Source organism: Dipodomys ordii, unplaced genomic scaffold, assembly GCF_000151885.1.
Source record: "Dipodomys ordii isolate 6190 unplaced genomic scaffold, Dord_2.0 Scaffold6, whole genome shotgun sequence".
NCBI lineage: Eukaryota > Metazoa > Chordata > Mammalia > Rodentia > Heteromyidae > Dipodomys > Dipodomys ordii.
In genome coordinates this window covers 1750416-1762458 of record NW_012267222.1, presented here as the reverse complement: position 1 = coordinate 1762458, position 12043 = coordinate 1750416, and the positions used below count along the sequence as shown (strand labels likewise).

At 55.0% G+C, this 12043-nt stretch overlaps 2 protein-coding genes and 1 long non-coding RNA gene across 6 annotated transcripts in view; all 3 read right to left on the bottom strand.

Annotated features, from left to right (window-relative positions):
• LOC105999866 (circumsporozoite protein-like) overlaps positions 1-1369 on the bottom strand; it is a 5850-nt gene extending 4481 nt beyond the window's left edge. The window contains exons 1-2 of one of the 4 annotated variants that reach the window (XR_001175764.1): positions 463-1369; positions 11-226 (exon numbers count right to left, since the gene is read on the bottom strand). Coding sequence is in view for 2 of the 4 variants with exons in the window: in XM_013035008.1 (XP_012890462.1) it covers positions 2-226; positions 436-451 (241 nt within the window). In the remaining 2 variants the exon portion in view is untranslated. Of the gene's footprint in view, position 1; positions 227-435 lie in introns of all 4 variants that reach the window. The other 3 variants (XR_001175766.1, XM_013035008.1, XM_013035018.1) reach the window with 3 other exon arrangements.
• Positions 1-12043, bottom strand: part of Dffb (DNA fragmentation factor, 40kDa, beta polypeptide (caspase-activated DNase)) — a 21542-nt gene that overhangs the window by 6156 nt on the left and 3343 nt on the right. The window contains exons 2-6 of the mRNA XM_013031557.1: positions 11908-12039; positions 10191-10379; positions 8378-8457; positions 5868-6038; positions 4220-4320 (exon numbers count right to left, since the gene is read on the bottom strand). Coding sequence (XP_012887011.1) covers positions 4220-4320; positions 5868-6038; positions 8378-8457; positions 10191-10379; positions 11908-12039 — 673 coding nt within the window. The remainder of the gene's footprint in view (positions 1-4219; positions 4321-5867; positions 6039-8377; positions 8458-10190; positions 10380-11907; positions 12040-12043) is intronic.
• LOC105999882 lies at positions 5053-5435 on the bottom strand. Its single transcript, XR_001175767.1, has 4 exons — positions 5398-5435; positions 5316-5359; positions 5154-5211; positions 5053-5123 (listed from the first exon to the last, which is right to left on the bottom strand). It is a non-coding gene; the product is annotated as an uncharacterized LOC105999882 (long non-coding RNA).

Genomic DNA, 12043 nt, shown 5'->3' with positions numbered 1-12043 from the left:
GAGCCCTCACCTCCAACACCACCCACGGAGCCCTCACCTCCAACACCAGACACGGAGCCCTCACCTCCAACACCAGACACGGAGCCCTCACCTCCAACACCAGACACAGAGCCCTCACCTCCAACACCAGACACGGAGCCCTCACCTCCAACACCAGACACGGAGCCCTCACCTCCAACACCAGCCACGGAGCCCTCACCTCCAACACCAGACACGGAGCCCTCACCTCCTACAAAACCACAGGACCCTCACCTCCTACATCTGCCACAGGACCCTCACCTCCAACACCACCACAGGACCCTCACCTCCTACACAACCACAGGACCCTCACCGCCTACACAACCACAGGACCCTCACCGCCTACACAACCACAGGACCCTCACCGCCTACACAACCACAGGACCCTCACCGCCTACACAACCACAGGATTCTTACCTCCTACACCAGCCATGGGACCCACACCTCCAACACCAGCCACAGAGCCCTCACCTCCAACAGCAGCCACAGGACCCTCACCTCCAACACCACCACAGGATCCTTACCTCCTACACCAGACACAGAGCCCTCACCTCCAACACCAGCCACGGGACCCTCACCTCTTACACAACCACAGGACCCTCACCTTCACACCAACCACAAGGTTTCTGGGTCCCTGAGACCCTCAAGCTCAATGAGGAATAGAAGCCCACTGCCTGCGAAACCGGCCACACAGAGCTCTACTTTTGTGTGGCGCAGCCTCAAAGCTAGCCCAGGGAGGAGCACCAGGGCACAGTCCAGCTGTGGAGCCCGTACTCCCTCCCTGGGCAGACAGGGATACCACACAAGCACACAATGCTACTAGGCAGGCCAAGCCTCCGTGACCACAGGCCTCATCCTTTCTACAGAAAGTATGAACTTCGTGAGGCTGGCCAGTCACACTGTCTGACCCAAGGCCCACACCTAAGTCACGCCGTCCTGTGCAGTGACCCCTGCCCCTGCACACCCAGCAGGGCACTGCAAGGGCTTTGTGGTCACCTCCAGGGGTCAGGTGCCTGCTAGACCCTTGAGCCGCCACACAACCATGCAGACACAAGCACAACCATGTAGATGCCCTTTAAATGTACTTAAAAGGGATGATTAAAGATAAAAAAGAAATGAAAATAATGAAAAGCAAATTAGCCTAACTTGTTTCAAAGTGTTAGGGCCTGAAGCTTGCCCGGCAGGTGCTCTGCGTCCCAGGGCCTCTCTTGCTTTTTCAGGTAGTCCCGAGATTGCTCAGGGCCAAACCCCTACAGCTGGGACCGTCAGCACACACACCGCAACACTCAGCTTGCCAACGACTGAGAGGGGTGCTGCTAACTTCTGCCAGGGCTGGCCTTGAAAATCAGACTTATAGGAGTCAACAATGCTTGATAAGAAATGTACTCATTTTCTCGCCCATTATAACCCCTCTGTACAGTATTTTCACAATAAAAAAAGAAAAAAAATCTGATAAATGTACTCTTCCAATGAGTAAATTTTATGACATGTAAACTACACCTAAATGAAGCTATTAAAATAGTAACATCAAAAAAAAAAAATAAGAAAGTCAGACTTATTTTGCAAAGACTGCTAAAAGCCCTTCTGAATAGGAAATAACACTGGATAGAGCACACACACTGAAGCCAGACAACTGCCAAGCGCACAGAGAGTGCTGGCTCTCTGCTGCCACAGTAAAATGTATGTGAAGGAAATGGAGGCTTGGCCTAGGTGGTAGAGCACCAGCCAGTGAGTGAAAGCCATCAGATACCGAGGTCTGAGTCCTGGTCTCAAACCAAAACGAAGTGTGTGTGTAGGTGAGGGGAGGCCTAAACACCTCAAGTCCAAGGTGAAGGTGCAGCATGGACTGTTGGTCAGGTCAGCCGCCTTCTGGTTTGTGGGTGGCCAGCTTGCTATGGTATCCCAAAGGGGGAGAGACTCCTTCCCCTCCCCCATTGTAAGGACATCAGTCCTGCTGGATCTGCCCCCCACCTCGTGACCACATACCTTCATTACCTCCCAAGGGATCTCTCCAGGTACATCATACAGGGGAACAGACTCAGTGTGAAACTGGGGACACAACTCAGTCCATGCAGCAAGTCAACCAGAAGAGGGCAGCAGCACAGAGCGAAAAGGTGGAGGGGCATGGCACAGGAGAGCAGGACTAGGCCAGCCACGCCCATGAGGGCCTGGAGGAGCTTCATAGCCACTCTCCAACCCCAAAGAGAACCTGCCACAGAGCAGAACAGAAGCCCGTCAGAACAGAAATGAAGACCCAGGCCTACATGTGCATCACTTTCCAAGAAAAAACAAATCTGAAACTACCACTAAAAAGACAGAACTCAGAAAGCCAACAGGAGCAGATGCCAAAGGGCAGTGGGCCTAGGAACCCAGAGCAGACGGGGCAGCGAGCACCCTTCACCTGCCCTCCAAAGGAAGTGAGACACAGGAAGCGCTGGGAGTGGAGAAGGAGGTGACGCTGTGGAGATGAAGCATAAGCATTCTGTGCAGGACAACAGCCTTAAGAAACCAGGCAGATCAACAGCAAGCACAGAGACCAGAACAACTGACACGTGAAAAGAAAACTCAGTAGAATAGAACATGCAACAAAATAGTCAACAAATATTTACTGAATGGCTACTGTGGTCAGATGCAGAGCTAAGAGACCCAGTGATTTAACATTCCAAGGCAAAATCAAAGTCTCAGACAAGAGACAGAAGACCATGACTAACAAAAAAATCACATGCTGGTACCCTTGGCTCACACTGTAACCCTGCCCTGTGGCAGGGAGGCAGAGATCCAGAGGACCGTAAGATGAAGCCCACCTAGGCCGAAAAGCCTAAGATCTCAGCTCCAAATATAAACCACAAAAAACTAGGCTGGAAGTATCCCTGGGGTGATAATGTTTATGAAGTTTCCCTCTAAAAGTTGGGCCTCTTAGGGTCTTTGACATCGATTGCAGAGCAAGAATTTCTGGACAAGTCATAATGGTACGAAAACGTGGCAGAGCTTTATTGACTGAGTAAGCAAGTAGGCAAGCAGACAGACAGGCAAGCAGAAGGGCAGAGGCCCACTCTAACACAGTGTGGGTGGTCTCAAAGGGAGAGACACAGAACTCTTTGACATCAGGGGCACTTCTATGGTAAAGGCAGGGTCTGACTTAAAGTTATGCAGAGAAGTGTTTACCTTTACTACTTGGGCTCAGGGTTTCTGAGACTAACCTGTACTTTATATATAGGACCACCATGTTTGGGCATCCCTTCTAGGAAAGAATACATTCTGCCATGTATTTTAAGTCTGGTATTTATCCTCGAGATCAAGATCCTGCCACAGATGTTTATCCTTTGGTAATCTGCACTCTGTGCTGGGAGAAGCCATTTTTCCAAGTATTTGCTTCTCCTGAACACATGTTGTTTTTACCAGGTCCTTTCTCAGTTTTCTGAGCACATGTGTTCTTGGGGCCAGCAGACAAGGTCAGATGGATAAAGCTGCTCTTGCTTTTTTTTCTCCTTATGCTAATACTGCATCTTATGAAGTAGCACAGGGTTAAAACAAAGACGACGGGGCTCCTGTATTTCTAAGTACAGTGTTTCTGCCTTATTTTCACTAGTCTGCCCTGCCTCATTTTCTCCTAAAAACAACTTTGGTCCCTCAATCTTAAGCAAGTAGATGAGTGTGGATCATTCTCCTGTATTTGCTTTACTCTGTTTTTGCATTCCTGCCTTTCCCTAATCTATCCTGCCTCAGAAGTGTTCTCTGAGTGGGGAGTGCCAACCCAGCCATTAAACCCTGAGTTCAAAACAAAAACCCCAACAGCAAAGACCACACTGTCCAAGGACTCTCTACCCTGTGCTAGCTCAGCAGGAGCTCACAGCTGGCTGAGAGCATCCACCTGCAGCATGCCCCGGACACGCCACAACTGCCAGAGCTTCCCTTCCCGGCTCTTCCGCTCCACCAAGTGCCCACAGCCGCTGACAGCCCAGCCCTGGGCAGCCAGGGGTCCAACCCTGAGGAACAGGTCAGCACCAAGCACTGGACAGCGGCAGAAGAGCATCTGTCCAGCCATCCCTTCCCCATGCACAATACCTAGGGCTTCCAGCCAGAACCACACAGGCAGCACCAACAGCTACCAGTGAGACAGTCACACACCCTCAGTAAGGACAGGCCTGGAGAACTGCTCTTCCAGTGTGTGAACCTGAAGTCCAGGCCCATGCGCACTTACACGTGATCCAGATTCCAGGTGCTGAAGAGGACTCGACTCTCCCTGCTGCCATAGGGGTTGATGGAGTGCTTGGAGGTGCAGCCATCCAGGTCGAAAGGGCCCTGAAAGGACAGAGGTCAGGAAGGACACTCGAGGCCCTCACTGCTCACTGCCACCCACAGACAGGCTCACTGGGTGGCAGGTCCCACGGGGGTAGTCCCTTGAGCCATGTATGGTGGGCGCACCTGTAATCCCAGCAGGGAGGAGGAGAGTCAGGAGGAGCAGAGCTCCAAGCAGCCAGACTGGGCTATTCAAAACAAAATAGTCAGATGCTGTTTGAGAGATTACATATTTTTCTGTCTCTGGAATTGCTCCCCTTTCCCCATTCACTGCCCTGGCTTTGTATTCCCCCATCCAGGGGACAGGCAGGCTGCTGTCACTATCCCAGAGATCGGACTAGCCTCCCCTACTGTGTCCTTACTGGGGAAACCCACCGGCCTCCTACCTGCTCCTGTCAGTGCTCCCGAGACCACACCACCAGCCTCCTATCTGCTCCTGTCAGTGCTCCCGAGACCACACCACCAGCCTCCTATCTGCTCCTGTCAGTGCTCCCACGGCCCTGTGACCACACCACCGGCCTCCTACCTGCTCCTGTCAGTGCTCCCGAGACCACACCACCAGCCTCCTATCTGCTCCTGTCAGTGCTCCCGAGACCACACCACCAGCCTCCTATCTGCTCCTGTCAGTGCTCCCGAGACCCTATGACCACACCACCGGCCTCCTACCTGCTCCTGTCAGTGCTCCCGAGACCACACCACCAGCCTCCTATCTGCTCCTGTCAGTGCTCCCACGGCCCTGTGACCACACCACCAGCCTCCTATCTGCTCCTGTCAGTGCTCCCGAGACCACACCACCGGCCTCCTACCTGCTCCTGTCAGTGCTCCCGAGACCACACCACCAGCCTCCTATCTGCTCCTGTTAGTGCTCCCGAGACCACACCACCAGCCTCCTATCTGCTCCTGTCAGTGCTCCCACGGCCCTGTGACCATACCACCAGCCTCCTATCTGCTCCCGTCAGTGCTCCCACGGCCCTGTGACCACACCACCGGCCTCCTACCTGCTCCTGTCAGTGCTCCCGAGACCACACCACCGGCCTCCTACCTGCTCCTGTCAGTGCTCCCTCAACCCTATGACCACACCACCGGCCTCCTACCTGCTCCTGTCAGTGCTCCCAAGACCATACCACCGGCCTCCCACCTGCTCCTGTCAGTGCTCCCGAGACCACACCACCGGCCTCCTACCTGCTCCTGTCAGTGCTCCCGAGACCACACCACCGGCCTCCTACCTGCTCCTGTCAGTGCTCCCGAGACCACACCGGCCTCCTACCACCAGCCTCCCACCTGCTCCTGTCAGTGCTCCCGAGACCACACCACCAGCCTCCTACCTGCTCCTGTCAGTGCTCCCGAGACCACACCACCGGCCTCCTATCTGCTCCTGTCAGTGCTCCCACGGCCCTGTGACCACACCACCGGCCTCACCTCTGTGCCCACTTTGAATGTGAGACCCAAACCTTCTTCTAGGCCAATATCTGAATATCCTCCCAGCCACACCCCAGGAGGGCAGTGCTCATCCACCTGGGTGACCCCAGGATAAAGGGTCCTCGGCTCACCTGGCAGGAGAACCAGCCTTCTGGTGTGCAGAGTCGGACTCCAGCCGGGGCTTTGCGGTCGAAGTAGCTGCCATGGTACCGCAGATCTTTAAGCTTCTGGCCCATGGCATCCAGGATCCGCCTGTATTCCTCTTGTGCTTCTCCACCCAGCACCGAGGCGTAAGCACTCACCTGGAGGGGCCAAGGGCACTGCTGAGCCTGGGAAATGCCCCGAAGCCTACGACTGCCTCCTATTCAAGGCCCTCAGGGACTCTGTCCCTCTAGCTAGAGATCCAGACTCTGCCTAAGTAGTCAGGTGGTCTAAAGGTCTGGCACAGTTCACCTATACCATCCTGAGAAACCTCTAGGGCCCCTGCGTCATAACGCTGCACATTAGGCTGGAAAGGATTAAAGAGATCAAGGAGAGCATGGAGGTGCATGCCTGTAATCCCAGCACTAGAGAGGCAGAGGCAGGAGGATCAAGAGTTCAAGGCTGGCCTAGCGTACATAGCAAGTCTCTCTCTCAAAAGAAAAGATTGATATTACACAATCAGTGGTCACAGCTGCTTCCCCATGGTCAGGCAAGCAGGGGTGAGGGGAGGAGCCCATGTTCCCGAGGGAGAGTGCTGGCACCGGTCAGTAACCCACAGTCAGCTAGCTAACCCAGGACACAAGCAGGCCTTGTGCCTACAGTCAGCTAGGCTAGGAAAACACTGGGACACAGGCAGTCCAGGTGCCTACAGATAGCTAGGTTAGGAAACACTGGGACACAGGCAGTCCATGTGCCCAGAGTCAGCTAGGTTAGGAAAACACGGGACAGAGGCAGCCACAGAACCTCTTGATGGAGAAACACAGGAGACAGCAGAACATTCACAGTTGTGCCACACTTTTGAATGTCATGAACCTAGCCATGTGTGGAGGGCTGTAGGGACAGGACAGCCACAGCCACGAGGTGGTGTGAGGACAGAACAGCCCCCGCCCCCATATGTGTGGAGGGGTGTGTGGGGACAGGGCAGGCCCCTCTGGGGAGACATCTCTGCAGCCACTCACAGCTAATGCAGGAGGAAGCCCAGAGGCGGCCAGCAGTGAAAAGCAGAACTGCTCTACCTCTGCAGAGGGAGAAGGTCTGAGAGCAAAGACTAGCCATGAGAGGAAGGGCCGCGGCTCCAGCTGCCTGGCCCTCTGGCTCACAGGTGACTCGTCACAGCAAGCATGTCCAGTCTCCCCTGACACTTGCCACCAGAAAGAAACCCGGAAGGCCAGGACCACAGTGCCAGTCTCCTGCACAGGTGAGGACACTGAGCAGGTACTTCCCCTCCCCAGCAGAGCGACGGGCAGGTGGGCAGACACAGGACATCAGCACAGGATCAACACAAGTTGTGAACCAGATCTGAAGAACACCTCAGTGAGACATAGCTGAGAGCCCAGGAGGCCCTGGGGAGGCAGCAATGCTGCAGGCCAAGCAGCCAGGCAGGGCTCTGCACCCAGGAACCTCTGCACAGCGCAGCACAGCAAGTCTTGCTTCCACAGGAACTAACGTTTTGCCCAAGCTTCAAAGCAGGGGTGTAAGACAAGGAACAGGACAGCCTCCGAATCTCTTCCAACCACACCACAAGGATGACACATCAATGAAAGGCAGAGGGACGGAGCCCACCAGCTCTGTCAATGCCTGGGCTCCAGCTGGCAGATGTGCCTACGGGGACAGGAAGCCCCGCCGATACAAGCTGCTGCCCCAGAGCCACCTCTGTCCTGCCTAGGGGATCAGAGGAGGCCGAACGGAGATAGGTGCAGTGGGTGCAAGGCCTCACGGCCAGGACCTCCCTGGTGACAGACACCTCATCCTCAGACACAGGCCTGCCTCTCCCACCACGGAGACCCACCTTCCACTCTGCACTTGTAGGAAGCTCAGGCATCACGCATGGAGCGTGACAGAGGTCGTCAGGGCAGCAGGCCTTGATGGTGAAGAACAGCTGTGCTGGGGTTTCCACTCTGCCCCACACGAGCCTGCTGGTGACTCGCTACTCAAGAGCCAGTGCTCAGGGCCAAGAGGAATCTCCACAAAGCACCAGCAGCAAAGCAGCCCTCAGCCCTGGGCCCCTCTGAGGACCACATTGTGCCCCACAGATAAAAATGAGCAAAAGCTGAGGAAGAGGCCACAGTCCACCTGTGAAGGCATCAGTCAGAGAGAATGGATGAGAAAGAGAATGAGGAGCCTCTGTACTTGGGGTTGGCTCACATCACAACGGGCTGCCAGTCTGCAGACAAAAACATTCACAGGCTGGGGCACCTCTGTAACGGATGAAATGTGCAGGCCAGGGCTCACAGCCAGTCAGGACGCAGCCTGGATTCTGGTGCTGCTGAGCCAGCGGTCAGAGGCCGTCTCTCAGTGTCCTCTCTAGGCAGGCGGCCCTCTGCAGGCTTCGGTCAGCGGCCACACAGGCACACAGCAGTAGAGGGGTGGCAGCTCACCAAATGCCACCCATCCTGGGCCCAGAACCCACGCAGAAGACCTGGCCACCGTATGAGCTTACCTCTCTCAGGTAGCCCCGGATCCGGCTCTCACAGCTGTGCCTCAGGTAGCCACACTTATTCCTGAATCGGGATTCCAAGCCTACAAGGGAGGAAGATGCCCTGAGCCCACGGGGCAGCCTGGGTGGGGATGGGGCAGGACATGGGGGTCAGACTACTGCATCTAGAGGAACACCTGAAAGCGGCATGCAGGGTCTGTGTGGGTTTTGCTTTGGAGCACCTCAAATGCTCCTGGCTTCTCCCCCAGCCTTCGTTTCCCAGGAGGGCTACAGCCTCCCAGGTCCTCACCAACTCTCAGAGGCTAAGTGACAAAGTGTGCTCTGTGCAGGCAGTGAAGCAGGCCCCCCACAAGGAAGAACATCCTGACAGGACATGGCCGAACCTGAGGACAGCTTGCTGCATGACAAGCCATCACCAAGGGACAAAAACTGCATGACTCCACTCGTAAGGGAAATAAGGGGCGGGAGCCAGACAGCGACGGCTCCCACCCATGAGCCTGGCTGCTCGGGAGGTTGGGATCTGAATCCATGTTCAAAGTCAGTCCAGGCAGACAAATCCAGGAACCTCTTATTTCTAACAGACTCAGTGGCCCTGGGCTATGTACCTATATACCTACAAACTCAGTGCAAACTCAGTCCCCCAAGGAGATTCTGCTAACCAGACTGTACATCTACTATATAGGTACATTTTTTTTGTCACTTTCTGAAAGTCGCATAACAACTACTTATATAGCAACCATAGTTCATCTGGATCATTAACAATACAGAGACACATGAGGTCGCCTGAGCACCACCACAGTCTATACGGGACTCACCTAAACCTGTGGACTTTGGTATTCTGAGGGGGCCTGGACCAATTCTATACAGATACCGAGACAATGTTCTTAGAAATGGCTAAGGTGGTTGGACAGAGTGGATCATGGCAGTAATCCCATCTACTCCAAAGACAGAGCATGGGAGGATCCAGGTTTGAAGCCAGCCTAGGCAAAAAGTTAGCAAGACCCCATCTCAATAAGCCACACGTGGCAGTAAACCTCTGCAAGACCAGCTTCAGGAGACACTAAGTAGGCAGTCTGCAGTACAAGGCTCACCTGGCTGAAAACTAAGACCTTACCTACAAAATAACTAAAGCAAGGGTGGCCTGGCAGTAGTGTTCCCACATGACTCAAGTGGTAGAGCACCTGGCTAGCAAGTGGGAGGCCCCGAGTTCAAACCCCACTACTGTTGTAAAGAAATTCAGTCATGAGAGACAGAGAAGGCACTTCTTCAGAGGTCAAATTATGACTCTTTATTGGAGAGCTGGGGACTGCAGGTAGATTCCTGTCTCAAAGTCCAGCAGCCCCAAATACAGCTAGCACAAAGCTTATATAAGCCGAAACAACATAAGGTGTATGCAATTAAACCTAAAAAAAAGTGTTATAAATAAGCAAAGCAAACCAGATGAGGATACTTAAACCTAGTAGAAAAGCAAACCATCTAGGGAAACCATCGGGAGAAATCAAGGGCCAATTATTAGGGGAAGCATAGACTCAGTCTCCTTCACCACCACCAGAAAAGATTAAAATGTGAATTTGGTGTTACCTACATTACCACTGCTTTTTAAACAATAATGAAAATACCAAGGCCAGCCAGAGGCACCAGGCGTCCCCCACCCTCAAGTCCTTTCTGGCTCAGGCCCTGTGGCCCAGGCTGTCAGTGAGCACCTGTCCTGACCTCCAGCCAGCCCAGCTGAGAAGCGGAGGGGACCTGATGCGGATGCCGTTTCTCCAGGGCCACCGCTGAGGTAGGCCCCCCCCCGCCCACTCCCACCACACACCTTCAAACCAGGGGGGGTCCTGTTCGCGGGTCTCGGCGGCAATGTTCTGGCTGGCATTGTGCAGCAGGTCAGCTAGGAGCTTCTGCCGCAGAGGAGCCTGCTCATCAGCCAGCAGCTGCCGGGCTGCCTGGATGACTGCTGAGTGTGGCTCCTGAAAGACGCTGAGGAAGCGGCTGAGGTCACTCACATCTGCCACCAGCAGGAAACAAACAGAACCTTGGTCAGGAACAAAGGTCCCCCACCCAGCCCGCAGGACTGCAAGACTCAGACACTCCACGCCACCAGCCCTCTTCCTGGCTTGCCACCTCCAGCCATGTGACCCCAAGTCTGCTGCTGTGGCCTCCTCCAGTCAGGGAAGATGCCCTAGAGAAGGCACACCTGCCCCACCCTCGGCTTTGTCCACCCCCCTTGAGGCCTCCCACTCCTCTTCCCCCTCTCCTGGGAGCCACTCCACACCTCCAACAGTAGTGCAACCTCCCAAGCACTCAATATCCAGTGAAACCAGGTTCCTAAGGACCTCAAAAGCAGTAGCAAAAAAACCCTAGAAGGCTATAATGGGGCGATGTCAGGGGGCTCAGGTGGGAGAGCCTCACCTGCCTGCAGCGCTGGTTCCATGAATGGCACCGAGCAATCCACACGCTGCAAGGCTGTCCACTTCCTGGTACTGACGCTGAACTACAATTATGTCAGGTGATAACTTGTGCGTTCCAGCTATCTTGGCAACATCCCACAAACCTATCACCATTTTTAAATCTTCAGAAAACAAATATACTGGGCTAGGAATATTGCTCAGTGGTAGAGTGCTTGCCTAGCATGCATGAAGCCCTGGGTTTGATTCCTCAGCACCACATAAGCAGAAAAAGCAGGAAGTGGCGCTGTGGCACAGAGAAGCTCAAGGACACAGCCCAGGCCCTGAGTTCAAGGCCCAGGACTGGAGAGAGAGAGAGAGAGAGAGAGAGAGAGAGAGAGAGAGAGACAGAGGCACCAGGAAAGGATTAGTGGCCTCAGGGAGGGAGGATGATAGAAGACAGAGGCAGCAATGGAGATGGAGAGAGCAGCTGGTCCTGCTCTGTCCAAACACCACCTCGCGCGAGGAAAGGAAACATGCATCCTGTCGGCATTTTGGTCCAGACCCACCTCCACAGGGTCAGCCCAGGTGCCTTGTGGTGACTTGCTTCTCAGAGGCCCACCAAGAGCAGGGGCTTGTCACCCACTCAGGAGGCACACCAGCCCATGTCCCTTCCGACAGCGGAGCCTCAGCCTGTGGCTGTGAGAACTCCACCCGTCAGCTCCCCCTCTGCCCTTCATCAGATGACTTCCCCATCTCTGAGCTCCCAGTCCTTCCTGCGGCCCAGATCCACCTCCTGCAACAACGCCCCCTTTGCACAAGAGCCCAATGCCCTCCCAGAGAAGGGCACAGGAGGTGCAGAACTTGCTGTCCAGCTGCTTCTGAACGATTTCTCATCGGGCCTCCAGACAGAGGCCCTTAAAGAACCACCTGCCAAAGCCAGCACCCAGGATGACAGCCACCTGCGTTAGCCTGGGGACATGTCTGCGCAAACACGCGTGGAGAGCCTGTTCTGACCAAGGCAGCCCCGCCGCCCCCTCTGTCCTTGTCAGTAACATGACCGGGGCTTCCTCTCAGCCTCCGCCGGGCTGCGGCTCCAGCCCGCGGGCCTCCACACCGCGGCCTCCTCGCCAAAGGCTCTTCACTTACAGCCCTGCCAGGTCTGGCCGGCGGTGAGCAGCAGGAGCTCGGCGTCGTCGGGGATGCCGGGGAAGTAGTCTTCGGTCACCTCCGTGCCGTCCTCGTACAGGCACAGGCGGGAGCCGGGCACCGGGACCTGGGGAGG